At 35.9% G+C, this 22,227-nt stretch overlaps 1 protein-coding gene across 1 annotated transcript; it reads left to right on the forward strand.

The window, feature by feature from the left end:
* The first annotated feature begins 9,679 nt into the window (after nt 1-9,679).
* LOC110730035 (coenzyme Q-binding protein COQ10 homolog, mitochondrial-like) lies at nt 9,680-14,091 on the forward strand. The gene is given in 6 exon segments (XM_021909816.1): nt 9,680-9,778; nt 10,995-11,104; nt 11,646-11,720; nt 11,722-11,827; nt 12,627-12,758; nt 12,965-14,091. Coding segments are annotated over 6 exon segments (630 nt in total). The 3' UTR covers nt 13,073-14,091.
* Nucleotides 14,092-22,227: the final 8,136 nt, after the last annotated feature.

Here is a 22,227-nt window from a genome sequence, read left to right on the forward strand (position 1 = left end):
CTAACAAAAACGGATCTGGATCTGGGTCTGGGCCCTAGACCCGGATCCAGATCCGTGGACCCGTTATTTTATTTTTCTTATTTAAAAAAATTAAAATTGTTTATTTCTTTATTAAAAATGTTGATAATGTTAGTAGTGATAAAGATTAACCCTTTAAATAGATGAATTTTGGATGCTCATATTATATACATCATCGTTGTTTTTTTACTAGTTCATATGTAACATCGTATTTTTTTTTGTTGTTTATAATTTTAATTCAAAATATGAGTGTATAAGTTGGTTAATTTGGGGTTGAACTTAATAACTAACAACGTAAGTTTGAAATAAATTTTTTGACCCGATCATTACATATATTGCAAAAAATTAGGCAAAATATATTGGACCCGTTTTGGACCCGGATCCGTTGGACCCGACGGATCCGGATTCAGGTCTTCATTTTCTAGACTCGACGGATCCGGGTCGGATCTGGATCCTATTTAAAAAAATGGATCTGGATCCGGATCCATCCGGACCCGGTCCAGATCCGACCCGTTGCCATCCCTAGAATGCACACTCAATTTTATTGAAATGAAATCCTTTAAAGTTACTGATTTTTATGAAACTAATGTTATTTTCATTCTAAGTACATGATTGACGTAGGTTTACTTCCACGTGGTATTAGTTGTAATACATTTTAAATTTGATTGCCAAATACCTTTAACAATGGCACGAATTTGAATCCTTAATAAACAAAATCAATAATGTCTAATTGTCTATAATGATTCAAATTAATAACTCCATACTAAATAAAATCATAAACTATGAGTATAACTTGAAAAACACAATACGTATACAAATAGCTACTCAAGAAATACGTAATGATCATAGCACGGATCGGATAATCGAGAGAAAATGATTTTGACAAACCTTTATATGAGAGTATAGTTTTTTATGCTCTTTCACATGAACGTGAGCCAAAATCAATTTTCATAATCGAGTATGGATCAGTTTGAATTGTCTAGATGTCTAAAGACAACTAGAGTACTCCAAATTAGACACACCCGACTTCCCCATCACCTCCTATTTGTTTTTTTTTTTTTGGAAATAATCACCATCACTTCCTATTCACTTGCTCTCTGTGGTTTACCGGAGAGGCGGTTGTCGTCACCGTGCCACCAACCGGAGACTACGCCGGACACTGCCACGTCATCCCACAGGTGACACATTTGCTCTTCGTCTTTCTCTCTCCTAGGGTTAGCTGAATTGTGTTGTCATTTATTATGTGAATCAACTTAATACAGATTTTTTTTTTTTTTTTTATGATTAATTCAGAGTTTTTAGTGAGTGATTCATGTTCTAGCTGATATTTTACTGATTTATACTAGAATTTAGTTTCGTTTTGAAACAATGGTGAGTGAAATTAAGTAGTATTTTCGTTAATTTAGTGGAAGATTGGAATTCTGCTAATGAGTAGTTATTGTTACAAGATTTAAGTGATTGGATGTGTATGGGGAAATATCTACATAACGGAAATCATAATGGGCCGATATTAGTTGTATGGGGAAATGTCTACATAACGGAAATCATAATGGGCCGATATGGTTGGACATACCGACATACTGTTTGAATTCGATCCATAAATGGCCTTTGTTAATATCGGCGTTCCTATAAAGTAGACATATCAGCATATAGGTAGCTGCCACGTGTCGCGCTCACAATTGACACGTGGCAGAAATTACATTACTTATTAGACTGCCATCTGTCACCTAGTAAACATATAAATAATCCGATTTTACTTCATAAACAAGGTAGCATTTTATATACTTTCTCTCTCTCTCTCTTTCACTACTTTCTCTCTCAAAATCACTTCTCTTCTATAAACACTTACTAATTTAATCTTTGGAGTGGTTATCCCCGGATTCACCCCGGGGCTAGCTCATCTCTTCTCTTTGTGTAGGTTCTTATTTGGCCGATAGGAGCAGAACGGGTTATATACTTGGATTTCTGCAGAAACAGTTGGCGCTAGAAGGAGGGGAGCTACTTAATAGCTTCTATCGCCTGAAAGAGCCTTATACTTTCCGATAATATATATATATATATATATATATATATATATATATATATATAATATAAAATATGCCTGATCCAGAAATTCAGATCGAGGATGAGACTCATACATTGGGGGGTAATGAATTTCATATGTCGTTAACCCCTGAAAGGCAGGCTAGGACAGATATAGACCCTATGGCAGGGTTTACATCAGAAGAGTTGGCAACAGCTGCAAGGGTAATGACAGCCATGAGCAAAAAAAGAAAAGAAATAGGGGCAACCCAAGATGGAGGAGGGATGCCTTTTACAGCTCATGGCAATCAATTTGACCAGGCTGGAAGTTCGCAAAGACGCCGGAATGATGGGTCGCCGACAAGATCCCAGCAAACCTCTAGGGAATCAGAGGGTCGATCCTCAGCTCAGGACGAGAGTATGGGAACTTACCAGCAAGGAGGGGGGCGAAGAGTAGTTCAGTTGAGGGCATCACCATTTGCACAAAGCATCCTTGATCAAAGAAGCACAAAGCATCCTTGATCAACCAATGGAGAAAATCAAAATGCCGACATGTCGGTATAATGGTAGGGGAGATCCAGGAAGATACATAACCTCGTATGAGGGTCACATGATTTTATACACCAACTCTGATGCCGTTTGGTGTAAGGTGTTTCCCACTACTTTGGTTGGAGCAGCAGCCGATTGGTTTAATAATCTTGAAAATGGAGCAGTTCACAGTTTCCAGCAGTTAGCCGAAATGTTCGTAGGGCAGTATGTCAGTAATAGTGTTCGGCAGAGAACTTCTGGAGAGTTAATGGTTGTTACTCAGAAAGCAGATGAATCTTTAAGGGATTACATAAGGAGGTTTAATAATGAAGCCAATACAATTCCAAGATTGCAGCAGGAGATAGCAGTCATGGCACTAATGAACGGTCTGAATGATTCGGAATTGAAGAGATACCTAACTCGAAAAAATCAGCCAACATTAGCCGCAACTTTTAATAAAGCTCATAATTATATTAAGAGTGAAGAATTAATGAACACAAGCAGCCGAATAAGTTCTACTGATAGAATTCACCCTATGTCGGAAGGGGGATCTTCAGGGGTTGTAAGGTCAAGGAACCCAACGGCAGCAAGAGGAGGAAGCCGCCAAGAGGCCAGAGGAACCAAAGCACCAATGCGATATAATTCGTATACGCCTCTAAATGCACCAAGGGCTGCAATATATTCTATAAATCAGAACCGAGAAGGATGGGTGAGACATGTGCCGATGAAAGCAAAAGGAAGGGATACCAAGAAGTATTGCATGTTCCACCGGGATGTAGGGCATTACACTGAGGAATGTGTGCAGTTGAAGGATAATATCGAAGAATTAATAAGAAGGGGGCACCTTACGCAATATCGGTTGCAATCTGGGGAAAGTCAGCAACAACAATATAGGCAACCAGAACGCCAACAGATAGAATACCGGCCAGAAAGACAAGGTCAAGTGAACCGACAGGGGGAAGGCGGACAACCACCGTCATCTACTGGAAAAAGAGTTGATGTAATAACTGGTGGACCAGTTCACGGAGGAACCATAAGTGGAGCACGGAAGCACCTGTCGGAGTATCGGCACATTGTTAATGCATTAGATGTTGCTGATCGCCCACAGCCGTCTGAAATTCCGAATGTAACCTTCACCAAAGAAGATGCAAAAGGAATAGTGTTTCCTCATGATGATCCCCTTGTATTAATAGCAAAGATTAATGGGGCCGATGTGAAAAGGGTTCTAGTTGATGGAGGAAGCTCAGCAAATGTTCTGTTTATGCAAGCCTTCAATGAGTTGATGATAGGCCGACAATATTTAACGCCGGTATCATATCCGGTGATTGGGTTTAACGGTTCAAAAGTGAGGCCAGAAGGAAGTATAGTTCTCCCTATTAGACTCGGAGACGGTACAACAACAAGAGATGCGATGGCTGAATTTTTAGTAGTGGATGTACCGTCGGCGTATAATGCAATTGTGGGAAGGCCGATAATTCATGACATACAGGCAGTAGTATCAACTTATCATTTAACTATTGCTTATATGTCAAATAGAGGGGTTGTGGAAAAGGTACATGGGAGACAGGTGATGGAAAAGTCATGCTATGTCACGGCGTTAAAAAATCCGGGGCAGAAAGGAGAAGTACCAAACAACCCTAAGCGGGCAAGAGAACCAACAGTGCGAGATTTGTCGATGGAAAATTTTGATTCTAGGCTGGAAACTATGCCGAGACCATCGCCGGGAGGTGAAACAGTGCAAGTAGAGCTCCGACCAGGAAATTCAAGTCAGACAGTTAAGGTGGGGGCTGATATGGACGTTGAAATGAAGTGCAATCTGATCAGCTTGTTGAGAGAAAATGCGGATATATTCGCCTTCTCGGCAAGTGATATGCCAGGCATACACCCAGAAGTGATGGAGCATAAGCTCAATGTGGACCGAAGGTTCAGACTAACATACTTACTGACAGGGGCTTTGCCGATAGAGAAAGAAGAAGCTCGGAAAATAAAAAAAAATAGTGTATGGTTCATACTGTACCAGGGCCAACTTTATAAAAGGGGGTTCTCGTTCCCATTACAAAGGTGTATAACAACAGAGGAATCCACAAAGCTAATAGAAGAGATTCATGAAGGAACTTGCGGAAATCACCTAGGAGGACGAGCTCTTTCAAAAGAAATAATGAGACGAGGATATTATTGGCTAGCAATGAATGAAGATGCTTCCGATTATGTTAAAAGGTGTGAAAAATGTCAAAACTTTGCACCTATTCTGAACCGGCCACCAAATGATTTGACGCCGATATTAAATCCAGTGCCGTTTGCGCAGTGGGGGATGGATATAGTTGGTCCCTTTCCGTCAGCAACTGGAAATCGAAAGTTCCTAGTGGTGGGTGTAGATTACTTCACCAAATGGATCGAAGCAGAACCGGTAACAACAATATCGGCGGCAGAAGTTAGAAAGTTCATTTGGAAAAATATCTTTACAAGATTTGGCCTTCCGAGAGCAATGGTTTTTTTTATCACGGATCACAGTTTGACTGCAAGCCCGTAAAAACTTTGTTAACAATTTACAAAGTCAAATTTGCATATGCGGCAGTTTGTCATCCGCAATCGAACGGCCAAGCAGAAGCAGCTAATAAGCAGATAGTAATGGAAATAAAGAAAAAGATCAAAGATGCCAAAGGGTTATGGGCAGATTTGATTGCAGAGATCTTATGGGCAAATAGAACAACAGTTAAAGAAGCAACAGCAGAATCCCCTTTCCACTTAGTTTTCGGAACAGAAGCCGTTATACCAGCCGAGGTCGGTCTGCCGACATTTAGAATACAGCATTACTGTGAAGAGCAAAATGATCTACTATTGCGACAACAGTTAGACTTTTTGCCAGAAGTAAGGGAAAAAGCGGCAGTTAAATCGGCCGCATACAAAAACAGAATGTCAAGAGCTTATAATAAGAAGGTTAATCATCGGACATTAGAGGTCGGAGATTTAGTATTGAGACGAACATCAGCAACAGGAAAGGGTAATGAAGATGGAAAGTTAACGGCTACCTGGGAAGGTCCATATCGAATAAGAGACATGGTTATGCAAGGATCATTTTATCTGGAAAATGAAGACGGAAAGCCGCTGAAGAATGTCTGGAATACTGCAGTTCTTAAGAAATATTATGTATAATATAAAAGTACAATCGAAGTATTTTGTATGATAATAGTAATAAATAAAATCAAAAACAATGATCTACTCTACAATTTGAGTTTAAAGACATCCTCCAATTAACAGATCACCGTTAATTGGGATGGACAGCTAAAAACCACTTACGTGATGATAACGCTCTCACAACCTGATCAGTTGTGTTCGTTAAATCACGAGGTTGTTGGTTCAATATAATATCCCGGCCAAATCACTATATAGTATGCGCCGATATGAGGCGCAGCTAGAACATGATAGTCGATAAGGGTACTTGCAAAACTATTATATAGTTGCACAAGTGACCGATGAGTTATAAAACAAACTACCGCCGTATGTATAAAAAAAAATTGTGAAAGTACATACATCATGAAAATGATGTCTGCACTATGCGGGGAAGAATGAGGGGCTATACTATGCCCGATATAAACCTGATATTACAGCTTTAATGGGGGGCTATGTCGGTATCATTATACTTATAAGTATAATGGACGAATTATTTAAAGTAAATTGATTCCGAAATGAGTGATTAAAAGCAATAGAAATTAAATAGAAGTTAAAACTAACACAGTTATAGTGTTTACGAGAATCACATAACAGGTATACAAACATAACATCGTGAAAGAAGCAATTCTTTGGCAAAGCTAAAATAGAGATTGACAGACATCACCGCAAAAAGGTATATGCCGATAAAACAGCATTGTCAAAAGAAAGTTTTCTAAAAAGTACATAATCAAAAAAGAAATTACAATGAGTAAGGCCCGATAATACAAAGCCACAAGATGATGATGGTGATGGCTGCCCGCCCCTTTAAGCTTCCGGAGAATCCAAAATCTTAGGATCAGAAACACCGATATCATCAGAAGGAGCAAGGTTAAAGATATCTGCGTCTGAGAACTCTTGTTGCTCAAAACCAGAAGGTGTCTTGTGAGCATCATTATTAAATGCTGCTTCAATCTTAGCCCAGTCTTCTTGTTTTAGGCCGATAGCATGAGCAACACACCTCTGAGTAGCAGTCCAACCACCATCAAAACGATCTTGTAATTTACTACAAAACTCAGCCGATGACAAATAACGGCTAACCGCTCTTTGCCGTATACCAGGTTTATCGGCCTCTATTTTTTGCAGCTGACCTTCTAAGCTGCTGATTGTTGTTTTATCTTTAGAAAGATCACTCTGTGCAATGGAAAGTTGATCCTTTATAGCGTTCTTATCTTCAAGCTGAGATTTAAGATCTTTTATCTCCTCTTCAAGATTTTTCATGTTTTCAACTTTCTTGCGCAGAGTAGCCAATTCGGCATCATCTTTTGCCTTTATCACCTTAGTTCCATCAAGAGCCTTTTTGGCATTCTTCAAAGCTGTCTCCAGAGATTGTTGGTTAGACGTGTTCAGATGATACTTATCTTGATAAAACCTATACATCTCAACCAACTCTGTTCCAGAAGCAACTGCCTATAAACAAGTACAATGTAGAAGAAATAAGCCAGGTGTTTTAAAAAAAAATGGATTATAACAGCATACCCTCATTAGATCATGCATGTGTTGAGCTGCAACTGGGTCGATTTGTCCAGACGGCCTATCAACAGGAGTTGAAACATTTCGTAACAGCCAATATCCCAGATTTCCACCTCGAAGTGGATCATCAGTGAAAATGGACTCATTGCGGAAGACGTCCATTTCAGGCCGCCATTGGTCGCGAGAACGGCCCTCAGGAGCCCTTACTCTATTTAGAACCTCATCAGGAATTTTTCCTTCAACATGTTCGATCCACTGTTCGCCCCGATAAGTGATACCGGGAGCACTTACGTCAGAAATAACAGGACCAACCTGTTGAGGTTCAGCAGAAATGGGAACGGTTTCCTAATATACAATGAGTTAGTAAAAAATAATAAAAATAATGATAACAGTATAATAATAATTTTATTTTCGGCCGTTATAACAAGTAAATTTTTATATACCAAATCCATTACATGTTGAGAAATAGGAGACGCAGTCAAGTCTTCAAACACCTTATCGGCGTTTTCGGGAGCAGAAGTTCTAGGTGGCGATGGAGCCTTTGGCTGTTCAGTGTCGGTCTTTGACCGCTTTGATTCCGGCTCATCTTCCTTCCTTGTAGAAATAGAAGGAACGCTACCACCGCGTCTGTTAGCCAGCGAGGTCAGACGCCGATTTCTCCTCACATTCTCGTCAGCCATCTCTTCTTCTCTTCTTTTAGGATTACGTGTAGGGGCACGCGAGCAGAAAGAAGTGAAGGTTTCTAATGCCGGTCTCGGAGATGGAGGACAACGGAACAACACTCTTCTGCCGTCAGATGATAAGCCGAGGGCTGTCTTGTCCAACTTGTGCGGGCCTACATATCAAAGATTATCAACAAGTATAAACCATTAAAAACCATATCTACATAAGTAATACAAACAAAAGTACTATATTAATGCGTAAATACTGACAATGTAAAAGATAACAATAATTTATAAGGTTAGTACCATAATTGTTAGTCCGACATAAACCGATATAAGATAGTGGTGCGTTGTTCAAAATGTACTTTACATTTGGCAGCCACACTTTCGGAACAACACGAGTTTTTCCATCAATATTGACCCTAACGACATCAAAGTAATCACAGGCCTTCTGTTCTTGAGGGCCAAGCTCTCTTTCAGCAATATGGTCGAAACGAGGATGAGGCCGAAAGAAAGTTCTCCTGATAGGAAAATCTTCCGGGACACTCATGAAAAAGAACTTATCCTGCCAACCTTTACAGATTGACAGCTTAGGGTTTACGGTAGAGGCTGTATACAACGACCACCAACCCTCAGATTGTCCGTCACGTTTCAAAGTTATTAACCTCCTAAACAAATTCAAGGTTAACGGAAAATTTTTATATATCAACACCCAAACCAGGGAAATGACAGCGCGAATAGTAGGAGGAGTAACTTGTACCAGGCATACATTCCATGCCTTAAAAATTTTAGCAATAAAAGGATGGAGAGGAAATCGGAGGCCGAATTCAAAGTGTTTAGCATAAACGACGATATGACCATCAGGACAATCAAGAACAGTGGCAGAAGGTGGTGGGAGTATTAACTCATACCCATCCGGCAAACCGTAAAATCTTTTTGCCTTACGGAAATACTCTTTTTCTTCGGCTAATTTCAACCAAACCTTGCTAACACTAGCTTCAGCGACCTTACTGTTAGAAGGTAAGATAAGAGGTTGTCGGAAATCAGCCTCATCAGTTTCAGACTCATACTCCTCATCTAAACTTTCTTCAAGAGTAACTTGAGCCATTATATCAATCATTTCGGCTCTCTCAGGGCTTTCAGCTTTGCCACCTTGATTTACTTCTTCATCGCTATCATCATCATCATTTAATACAGATTTGATAGCGGAATCATGAACAGGAGATTTCGAATCTCTTTCAGACTCGGAGCTAGAGGAGCTTATAACTTGTGCTTGGCCAGGCCTTTTACTCGTCTCAGGCCTAGAGCTTGGTTCAGCCTCAGCGGTCTGAGATGGGTTATCAGTCGGCCTAGATCTCGGCATATCAGAGGTTCTGATGTTAATATTTCCGACGTTACTTCCGTATTGATTAAAATCAAGTTTATCGGCAAAACTCCGCAAATGATACCGGATGCTAACAGGTTCAATTTGAAGAACCTCAACCTCCTCGGGAATGTTAGGGTTTGTAGGGCGTCGTGCCTTTTCACAATCCGCTAGTATTTTATGGCGATAAAAAGCCTCCTTTTGCTCTATCTCTGATAACGGCTGAAAAGAATCGTCAATATTATCAGACAAAGACGAAACTCCACTTTGCTTATGGCCGAGATCTTTTCCCAAAGACTGCCTAATAAGACGCCGCCTAACAGTACTAAGGGGGGTTTGTTCTTCAGAATTATTATTGGACATTTAATAAACCAACTAAAAATTAAAAAAAATGGGTAAACAGTGAATGTATTCCAATGCATGCAAATTGAAATTGAAATCTTTAAAATACCTTCAGCTACTTGATGGCAACGACGACGCAAAGAAGAAAATATCAGATGCTTCAGTAATGCGAAAAATCTAGCAAGACCCAATTGCGGTTATCCCAAAGCCTTCTCCGCTAAAATTCGCAACTTTTAGTGAATGAAGTGTGAAAATGTGAAAAGTAAAAAAAAAAAAAAAGAAAGAAGTTAAAAAGGAAGTTGAAAAGGTGACGTTTGATACGACACCTAGTCAGAAATCTAACGGTTAGCATAAATAGTTAATTTAAAAAATAAATCGTTAGATCATCAACACGTGTCCTCTACTTTATATAATTTTCCCGCTTAAAATTTAAAACCATTTTAATTAAAGTAAACCTTGTTTGCTAACGGCAAACAAGGTTACTTGGGGGAAAAACGAAGTTTTTTCGCTCCCAGCCTAAATATAGTTAAAGTAAACCTTGTTTGCTAACGGCAAACAAGGTTACTTGGGAGAAAAAACGAAGTTTTTTCGCTCCCAGCTTAAATATAGCTTAAGTAAACCTTGTTTGCTAACGGCAAACAAGGTTACTTGGGGGGAAAACGAAGTTTTTTCGCTCCCAGCTTGAATATATTTAAAGTAAACCTTGTTTGCTAACGGCAAACAAGGTTACTTGGGGGGACAAACGAAGTTTTTTCGCTCCCAGCCTAAATATAATAATAAGTGATCACGTTAGATCATCTGATCGAACGTCCTCACTTGGGGGGCTAGTTGTATGGGAAATATCTACATAACGGAAATCATAATGGGCCGATATTAGTTGTATGGGGAAATGTCTACATAACGGAAATCATAATGGGCCGATTTTAGTTGTATGGGGAAATGTCTACATAACGGAAATCATAATGGGCCGATATTAGTTGTATGGGGAAATGTCTACATAACGGAAATCATAATGGGCCGATATGGTTGGACATACCGACATACTGTTTGAATTCGATCCATAAATGGCCTTTGTTAATATCGGCGTTCCTATAAAGTAGACATATCAGCATATAGGTAGCTGCCACGTGTCGCGCTCATAATTGACACGTGGCAGAAATTACATTACTTATTAGACTGCCATCTGTCACCTAGTAAACATATAAATAATCCGATTTTACTTCATAAACAAGGTAGCATTTTATATACTTTCTCTCTCTCTCTTTCACTACTTTCTCTCTCAAAATCACTTCTCTTCTATAAACACTTACTGATTTAATCTTTGGAGTGGTTATCCCCGGATTCACCCCGGGGCTAGCTCATCTCTTCTCTTTGTGTAGGTTCTTATTTGGCCGATAGGAGCAGAACGGAGGAGGTGGTTCTTGGGTTGTGGAGATGGAGAAGAAGGAAGTGCTTTATCTAAGATGTACGAAGAGAAACTTGTTATTGGGTGAGTTCTTCTGAACTTTTTACATATGATTTTTATGCAATTTAAATTAGTTAGAAGATGCCCTATCCAATTTTGCTTTGATTTGATACAATAATTTGGTTGAAATTTGTTGTACGATAAGCATATATGTTAAAGAGGAATAAGATGATGTCTTCCTGATGAATCAAGTCTTCTTGTTAAGAATCTTAAGTCATGATGATATGTATACTGCTGAATAAATGGGTTGAGTTGATAATGAAGGTTGTGATGATTAGCAGGTGTGAAGATCAGTTATAGGTTGTAAAACATTTACGAAGTATAATTTAGAGCTTGGTAATGCATGAAACTTGTGACTTTGTTAAAAATCATTCACTACTGTCTCCCCTGGCCTAGTCTATTTCATTGCCCATATTTTAGCTCTTATTTTGGATCAAGAAACTGTAATATTGACAACTGTTCACTGTTCAGTAACAACACTTCCCACTTAGAGGAATAATGTCTAAACAGCTCTATGATGTTTGGAGGGATGAAGCATGAGACTTAAAATTTTCTTTATAAACAGGTATTCCCCTGAACAGCTGTTTGATGTTGTTGCAGCTGTAGATTTGTATGAAGATTTTTTACCTAGGTGTCAAAGATCACCACCCTGATGGATCGTTCGATGCGGAATTAGAGATAGGTTTTAAATTTCTGGTTGAGAGTTACATTTCACATGTGGTTTTAGACAAGCCAAAGTTTATTAAGGTACGATTTTCATTGCATCAAACCTCAATATATTATAATCTTGTCTGATTTTGTTATGATTAAGTAATTGACAGTGAAAATGCAATTTTACATGCATCCTGAAAGACTCGATTTTATACATTTTATAATCAGTCTATATATGCTGTCCTTGTTTTGTTCACTATCTACGACACTACATGTAACTATGTAAGATTGTGGACATATTTATTGAGGAATTCAGCGATGTTGGTTCTAAGAGAACTTTTGTTCACTATCTACGACAGTACATGTAAGGGTAGCCGTGGACAAATGTAGTAAAAAATTTATGAATTGTTGCTTCTAAGAGAACATATCAGGGAGAGGGGTATAAGACCGGGGGTTGTCTAATTATTTATTTTTCTTTGAAATATGTAGTTATTGCTTGAATCATCAACACCCTACCCAAGCCTAAATTTAATTTATACTGAATGTTTGAAAGAAAAGGGGTCAGTGACATCTATAGGAAGAAAAAGCTTGTCAGACCAAATTGAAGGCTCCGAACGTTATGTATTTGAAGAGTAGTACTTATAAATGAGGGAGAAAAGTAATTTAGCCCTCATTTTCAAGGGAAAATAAGTGCAAGCAACTTGTTCCTCTTTGTGTCATTAATCAATACTATATTCCTTGCAAAAATCTTGTTTTTTCATGGCTTAAATTGTTAGGTAGTTGTATTAGGTTTAGATAGTTGTAAACTTGTATTTCTTTTAAATGAAGACTTTGTTGCCTTTTGACTAATACAAGTAGGTACTTGTATCTCTACTTTTGTTAATGGTTTTGTCAGAGCACTGTATCTGAAAGCAACCTTTTTGAACACTTGATCAACATATGGGAATTTAGACCAGGACCAAGTCCGGAAACCTGTAACCTTTACTTCTTGGTTGATTACAAGTTCCGTTCACCACTTTACCGGCAGGTAACGCACCTTCTATGATTTTGTCTTGTGTCAAACTTATTATCTACCTCATTTTAGCTCTAAGAATAAGTAGAATATTTAACATCTTAACTATAGCAAGAGACCTCTGATGTTCTGCGGTTTTACCTATATGTCACTGTATTATTTTGATTAGATGAATACATGCTGTTTACTCCCTCGCATGGATGATGGCTTCCTCCGTGCAGGTGTCATCAATGTTCTTCCGAGAGGTGGTATCTCGATTGGTCAGTTCGTTTACTGATCGATGCCTTTTGTTATATGGTCCAGGGGCAATCATCGAGCAAAGGGTTTAGCTCATCTCTAGAAGATAGTTGCATTAAGTGAAACTTTTTGATAGCTTAATGCATGAAACAAAGTCGTTACTAATGCCTAATATTTAGGATCTAACAAAGAGGTTCACTCGATCATCATAATACAAGAATGGAAAGGCATTCCTTCCAAACGCTAAGTGGTTATCGTGATTATATAACATTAGTCATTCCCACGTAAAGTTTGCATTTCGTCACGCTACATCTTTACACAAACAAAACCCTCCTACCCTCCATTGAATGTATAACGTCCGTCCCTTAAAATTGACATTTTTCCTTTTAAGTCAGATATAAAATTGACACATTTTCGATAATAAAAAAAAAATAGAAAGGGAGACAGTCACACGTTCAAATATTGGTAGGAACTTGTTGCGTTGATTGCAGTAGCACCACTCGTAGACCATAAACAAGTACTAGAAGGTCACATGGGAAACTGGGGGCCGCCAATCTGGTAGATTTGAGTATATGTCACTCCTTTTGGCTTGGAAAAGTCAAACAACTCCATCAAATCTAATCTCTTTTTAATCTTAAACAAATTCAGCTACTAAAAGTTCCAACATTCTATATTACAATACTAATTTAATTACCAACTACAGGATCTTGTTAATATTATAATCATAGAGATTAGAAGATAATCACTTTCAGTGCTGTTCCATCAATAAAAAAATTTGTGCATAAAAAATGGCTAGTTGTTTCGATTTGACGATTAAAATATTGCACGCTAACAATTAGTAGAACGGATGTCAGTTACTTCCACAACTAGTAACGATTGATAGGCATTATTTGGAGTAGATGTCAAATATTTTACTAATTATCCCGTATTAGCTGTTACGCCTGTTAGTTGATCCATTTTTATCCTTTTCTTACATTATAATGCTCATTTAGCTTCAAAATGAATATTACCATCATTAACCATATTTCTTTATGCTTGTTTCATTTGGGATATTCCATTTGAAGAGAGAAAATTTCGACCATGATTATTCATAAATATAAATGTAAAATAGAAAAAGCCAAAAAAAAATCTATCTCAATGTATTGTTTAAAAAAAATAATAAAAAAAATCCATAATTTACAATTATACTACTACATAGTAGATTTATTTTTATATATATATTTTTTTTGATGGAGTAGATTTTTTTTTTTTTTTTTTTTGTACACAATTGATGGAGTAGAATATATTGTTGCTTATATACTCATTGTAAAGAAATTAAGATAATAAAACAAGCATTAAAATGGATGAAGTAATTTTCAACATGCATCTAGTAACCTAGTCTAGATTGATGGCCCATATTACCTAGGATCCTAGCAATTCATTTTTTTTGGTGAATTAAAATATCATATGACATAAAGTTAAGAAGTGGTATAATTTGGGGAATTAAATGACTTGACGTGAAAACAAACGATGATCATAGAGATAAAAGATTCCACACAGTTATAGTGAATGTTAAATCTATTTTTAATTCTTTGTCGTTTTCTTTTAATTGTTTTTACCGGATAATAACACTCACTAAATTACTAATCATCATAGGATATTGAAAATTACAAGGATAAGAATATTCAAATTCCCACTTGTATCTATCTTTCATAATACTACTACAGTACATTATTCTACCTCTGTTAATTTAATTAATAATTCCCCTGCAAAATTACTGGACCACGTCAACTACAAAAGTTTAGTCCAGCTGGACAGTTGACTGGTCTTAGTTAGTCAAATGGTACAGTACTATGATAGTTTTTGCTTGATTTATTTAGTTTTTAAGCTAAGTTTGCTTAATTAAGAGATGGAATTAAGCAATCAAGATACTAATAGCAACTAAAATCCATGTACTTGAGTTTGAAGGGAATCATATTCCTTGGTTGTTCCAAAGGAGCTAACTGATTTAAGCATATATTAACACCTAATACGATTGTCGTATTGTAATTGCCAATGTAATTGTCAATCGACACTAGCATTCTTGTAAACTTGTGCGTGGTGTTTCTTAATAAAAAGTTAAATTTAAACCCATAAATATATATATATATATATATATATATATATAAATTTTTCTTAAAGCATTCAATAAAGAGACTGGTCATGATAGATTTGGTTAGCCTACTATGTGGTTTAAATGACTACAAGTCTACATAACAATGGACGTTGTTACAAACTTGATCAACCTTCTCTTTGGTAGTTTGGTATTAATGTCAACTTCAGAACAATACCAAGTTAACTTCATTTTCAAGGAGTACTTTTAATTATCTTGTAGTTTTGGTTGCTTTCAGAGTTACGCCACTAAACGTGTCAATTGCATCATAGCTTAATGTCAGAGGTATATACTGCCATTTACATATACTATCATGCCTCAATTCTAATTATAGATATTAACAATTAAAAAAATAAATACTCCGTAATTTGGGAATCATGAAATTAAGTATTCCATGCACATATTAGGTTAATTTAGTAACAAGATTAAAACTTTGTATATTATTCTTCTAACATAAAGTTGGGTTAACCACTTGAGCTTCCCTCAGTCTTATTGTTTAACTATTATGAAATGGATCGAAGGACATTTAAGTTATACGGAGTAGCAATTGTCGATCACAATCAACAACCATACATAATTAGCTAATCATATTTTCGTGTGTTTGTTATTTCTTTTGATAAATTAGATTACATTCTTAAGAGAAGACTTTTTAAATTTCGTGTACCTTTTTTTTCTGAAAAAATAAAATAAAAATACTACTGAATCCTTTGTGTATAATGCGCATTTGCTTACCTTCCAATTGCAAAATCAATTGTAGAGATGATAGATGATTCCACTAACCTAATGCGTATGGATCTAAAAATAGATGATTCCACTAACCTAATGAGTAAAAGTTCTTGTTATATACTGCATTAATTTTTAAAAATCACAAATTTTGGTATACATGACAACATAGTGAACATACATAGTAGTGGGTGTCTTTGTTGCTTGCAAGCTTTTCTTCATACTTTATTTAAGGCATGCTATTAATATTTATGGACCTATTATTTGATGTGACCACCTAAAACCCACTTCCTACGAATAAATCTAAATACAAAGTATTAACTATTAAGTTAAACAATACCTATATCCTCGTCAAAAAACTAAAAATTCAAAACCCTTATATGTATTGACTATTAAGTTAAATCTAAAAACAAAGTATTAACTATTAAGTTAAACAACACCTATATCCTCGTCAAAAAACTAAAAATTAAAAACCCTTATATGTTTCATTATAGTTTTGGTTGACTCATTTCATTAAGTTTTAGTTGACCACTATTTTTGTTTCATTTACATACGCTTATCATGCATTAACATTTTTACACATATATATCGAACTTCAATCATCAATAATAAAAACAGTAAAAAATTAATATTTAAAAACAGATGTTAAAATGAATATAACAAGATCCACATAAGTATTGTGTTTTTTCTATAAATAAAATCGTAAAAAGAAGTTAATAATGTCTAAAGTCAATATGTGTCGATAATAAATAAACAGACGAGGTAAGACCTAAGTTAAACACAATGGAGATGAGAAGGATATACTAGTATATATGAGGGTCAATGAGAGTGAGGAATAGCATAAGTGGTTAGAGCTTCCCTCCCGATTTTAGGAGATCCCGAGATTGATTCTCACCCCCGCCCTTGTGGCTCTTTAAACACCAAAAATATATATATATATATATATATGTGAGGGCCAATGAGGCCACCTATTTTTCAAGTATTTAGGCAAGAACCCTGGGTTAATTTATATTACCAGACACCAGCTGTATATGAGCTAATTTTGCATGCATCAAAGCTGTCATAAATCATAATCGAATGCTTAAAGCTATATATGGACACAGATCTAAGATCGCTGTTCATGTAATTCTATCTAACAAATAACTGGATTTTTTCAAGGAGCATTGCTAAATGGCTAACTGCTAATAGTATAATTAATGCAAATGGGTATGGGTGCAACATAGTTCCAATGGGGTCAGAAACAAATTAAGACGCGTATTACTATTCAAGATTATTCATTTTACTTCTAAGCTATGTATGCTAATTGCTAGAAGTGATCATTGGGCGGGCCATTCGGTTCGGGCCGAGGCCAAATAATCAACCCACTCCTCAGAACGGGTTGGGGTGAGTCTATTTTTTGTGCATAAACCCGGCCAAAATGGCTGGGTTGTGCGGGCATTTTGGGCCATTTTCAGGCCGGGCAAAAAAAAAAATAAAAAAAAATAAAATAAATAAAAAAAAACTAAAAATGCATTAAGCCGCAATCCCAACCTCGTCCAAAAAAATAAATAATTCGGGGCGGGCGCAAAAGGCAGCCCAAAACCTACACAAAACGAGTCAGGGCAACTTTGATCAGGTCTAGTAGATACACGAGGTCATCTAACAAAAAGCTTAAACTTATGATTGAAGGCCAAAATTGGTTTATATACATATACTATTATGCCCCCTTATATGAGAGCTATTGGCCTTGAAATATGGATGTAGCATGGGCCTCATGCCCTCACCATAACCAACACTTAATATTTCATTTTGAAAGTAGGGATGACTGATAAGATTGGAACCTGTGACCTTTGTGCTACATTGGCTCTTGATATCATGTTAAAGAAGCATTTCAACCAAAAGTTTAAGTTTATGATTGAAGCCTAAGATCAATTTGTATACTCTATCAATAAGAATATATAAATACAAGATAGTTTCATAAATATGACAAATACGAATCGAAATTAATCAAGCCAAGTTTTGATTGATTAGTGTCCATGTCACAATCTCTCAAATTTTGTTACGAAGTATTTTGAGTTTGGGTCGAGTTACCATGTGAGTCGTGTCTGGTAGGAGGCTAAGAGATCATTAGTTTCGTTACCTCTTTAGCTTCTTTGGTGTCATTGTCTATTTATTTGTACTTGTCCAAGGGCATGTTTAGAATCTTGTACCACACTTAACGCACATTAGCATAATAATGATGTAAGTACTCGTAGTCCTTAGCAAACGACTAAACGTGCGTAGAAAGAGGAAAAGCACAAAGAAACTAACATATATATGGAATATAAAGTGATGCCCACATACTTATAAAATCCAACTTTTTGTTCGTCTTAGATCAATGCAAAACTCAAACAACCACAAAACAAAACAAAATAAAATTGAACATTATAATGTTAGTTTAAAATATAATTTATAATACTTGAAAAATGATGTTAGTTGATATGTCAACATCTTAAAGAAGAAATCAAGTTTGTGTACGCAAGTGCATGCATGTTATATAGTGTTTGTTGCTTGATTTGTGTGACTTAATTAAGCCGGTGATTGAAAGATTTTGGACTTTGCCCTTAAATTAATTACTTTGATTAATTGACAACTACTTAACTTATTTTAGTCATTCTTTGCTCCCCACATGAAACCACATGTTTAAGTGCAAGCTTAACTTAACCATCTTCCTTATTTCCTTTTAGGGAAATTCTCTTTGGTAATCACAAACTTCTTTCTTTTCTCAATGGTAGAATGTGTAACTTTTGATTATCAATGGTAATCAACAATTTGTATTACTAATCAAATGGTAACTTTAATGATATTAAACATCTTTAAATGATTAACTAGGGTTAATCTTGGTTTAATAACAATGAATTGACATTAATACCCTAAGCTTTAAATTGTTATCTTAAAAAAATTAAATCAAAACCCCTCCCCACCACCCAGTAACCAGCCTCTCCCCCCTTGCCGGCTAATGGCATCTCAATTCCCTCCCTTGCCGGAGATAAATACCTCCGACCAACCACTGCAGACGTACAATTACCCACGAAACCCCCTTCCCCTATTTCCCTTCTTTCATCCCCTTATTTCTTTCACTCTCCTCCGCGCTGCCCACTTGAATTGCCTCCGTAGAGACCACCCGAGCCACCAACCCCTCTATTTCGTCTCACAACAGCCTCCGTCGCACTCATTTCGCAGCCACAAGCTTCAATTTTACTGGGCAAAGTATGCAAAAAACAATTGGGATTTAACTTTTCAAGAAAATGTCTTTTTTTTTTCCAAAAACGTCGCTAAAATTCTATCACTTATATAATAAAACCAAACATACGGTGATGAAATAATAAGATGGAAATATGAATGAATAATCATCAATCATACGATTATAAGTGTATGTAATGTTGATGATGATAGTTGTTCAATTAAGGAGGAAACGAGGGTCTGATTCATTTTTGGGTTCGAATTTGTTGATTTTGAGGGTTTTATGGGTTTCGAAGGGGAAAGTTGTACGGTGAGGCAGGGGAAAGGATACGGGGAAGGGGTGCTCGGCAGCGGCGTGGGGGCTGGAACGGGAGTTGCAGCGGGGAGAAAGGAAGAAGAAAGGGGGAAAGAGAAAGGAAGAAGAAAGGGGGGTTAAGGGGTAATTGTGTCTTTTTGCACTTTAATTGCTAAACTGTGGTTAAAGAATTAACAAATTATTTACTTTAGAGTTTACCATTGAAAAAAAAAAATAATAAAAAAAATTGTGATTACCAAAGAAAATTTCCCTTCCTTTTATCATCTTGTTCATTCTTTCACCTTTTGATTTTTTTACTTAATAATAAGTAAATGGTAAACTTATTAAAATTGGTTGAATCTAGTTGATTTTTTTTTTTTTTTTTTTTTTTTTTGGGTTAACTAAATTCAAGTTTGGTATAGGTCACTATTGGTACCACTTTGGGTCAAACCTCTTTTCTTATTTTCTTTAAATTATTTTGGAATTCAAGTCAAAATTTGTGTTCAAAGCTCTACAACTTCAAAATAATTTGTACTCCGTAGAATAGGGATATGAATTTGTGTTTTATTTTCTTTTGGATTATTTCAATTCAGTATTAAAATTTATCTTTTAAGTCAAACCTTTAACTAGATTTATTTCTCAAAAATTTATCACTTTCTTATTTTCGCTTCGGCCTCGTTTTACTTGTTTGACCTCAAAAAACTATCAAAATAAAATGAACAAAGAGAGTATTAAAATTCGAAATATATATAAAAAAATTTCCCGTTTTCTAGTACTAATAATAAATTCTTATAATAATATTTCAACAAACTTTATACTTCCTTTGTTTTTTTTTAATTATTTGTAACAAAGGTTATTATTTTTGAGATTTTAAAAATTTCTTTATTCTAAATTCGTTTTTCCCGAGGTTGAGCCCAGACAGGGTTCATAACAAGAACAGCCCAGTATCATACGGCCCACTCATTTTATGGCCTTTTAAGATGGGCTCAACAATTGGGCACTTATAAAACTGACCTCAGCCCAATTCCCACAAAAATCTCACAAAAAAAAAAAATCTCAACTCATTGATTACTCTCATTAAAGCAGAATGTGAACACAGAAAATATATGGATTTCATTTCTATATAATCCTGATTTCTTTCCTTAAATTATGATTTCATTAATTTCTTACCTTACATGTAAATGCTTGTTTAGTTATATATGCACACCACATTTCATAACATAGACAAGCAAGTAAAAGTCAAAGAAAGACTATAGTAGTAGCTAGGCTAGTTAAAAGTTGTTACATAGCAATATATTCTATAACTTGCATAGAAACATAAAACCATTAGAATGATGATCAAGAAGCTATTGATGGTGATGACCATAGCATTGATATGGAACATGGGATCATCAAAATGGGTTGTGGAAGGCGACGACGAAGCGCCACCCCCACAAGAAGGTGCATGCACGGTAGCTACGGAGTGTTGGGCTGATATGATGCATGTACCAGGGTGTTGTGATAGGCTCAAGATGTCCGCACAAATGAAGAGGTGTCTAATAGCTAATGATTGTTGTGATGCGATAAATAGGCTTAGTGATGATTGTGCAAACACCGTCTTTTCTTCTCCTCCTTTCGATGATCCACGATTTAGAGATATGATTGAGGCAAATTGTAAACCAACTGGATTAAACAACAATTGATTCAAGCTTATTATTCATAATAATATTATCTTTTGATTATCATAAAGTATATCGGTTTGGTCATTTTAATATATATTTGATACCATATGAGTAAATATTTTTTGTCATAGCATTTTTTTTATTGTATGACCCTGTTTATTTTAACATAAAAATATTTTGGATTTTTCTAAGTTATGTCCCAAACTTATTCGGTTTCTAAGTTGTGCTCATGCTTTTTCAAATGTCTAAGCTGTGCCCTCAACCTCACTAATTTTTATTTACAATGACCTTTGACGTTAACAATAACTTTTTTTTAAAAAAAATTTATTTTTTGATTTTTTTTTTTAAAAGTGTTAAACCAATTAGAACGGGTTACATGTCAAATTAATAACTTCACGACACCATTGTTGATAAAATAACTTAACTTTCGTTAACGGATATGACTGTCAAAAGGTATTATTGATAAAATATCGTAAGGTGGAGGGCATAACTTATAACTTTGAAAAAAGTATGGGTACAACTTAGAAACCAAAGAACTTGGGGGCATAGCTTAGAAAAACCCAAATATTTTTTTGGAAATATAAATCAAACTAACACCGTAATTAACTGCACCAAAATTTCCCTTTCATCGTATCTTTAAATGCCTATAATAATATATTCCGACAAATTTTATTGTTCGTACCACGTACATTGTACTACCTCCGTTGCAGATTATGTGCAACGATTAGACATTTTTCCTCTCCGCTTTATGTCAAATCGTTGCATATAACCTGTAATGGAGGTAGTATAAATTTTTTCTCCATATTTTTACTTGCATTGGCATTTGCAAGTTAAATTGTAAAGAGAATAGAGTTCTAGGAACATAAAACAGGGCTTCCAATTAGTATAGGTAAGTTGGATTTGTTAATGAGTTTTCTAATGTCAAGCCCATGTCCAGCCTGGGTCCATAACAAGCGCAGCCCAATAACCCACGGCCAACTAAGATTCTTTTTTCTTAAGCCCATCATAAGAATGCTCTTAAGCCAACTAAGATTCTTTTTTTTGTCGATCACGTGTGCCAATGCATAAATTTAATCATTAACGTATTTATATTTGAATTATTGCTGATGCATAGATTTGATAATCAATATATACACATTTCAATTAATAATCATTATTGTATTTACATTTGAACTAATAATAATAATCATGGATGTAAATGCATAGATTTTGATCAACAATACATACATTTAGGGT

The sequence above is a fragment of the Chenopodium quinoa genome, unplaced genomic scaffold (genome assembly GCF_001683475.1).
Source record: "Chenopodium quinoa cultivar QQ74 unplaced genomic scaffold, ASM168347v1, whole genome shotgun sequence".
Lineage (NCBI taxonomy): Eukaryota > Viridiplantae > Streptophyta > Magnoliopsida > Caryophyllales > Amaranthaceae > Chenopodium > Chenopodium quinoa.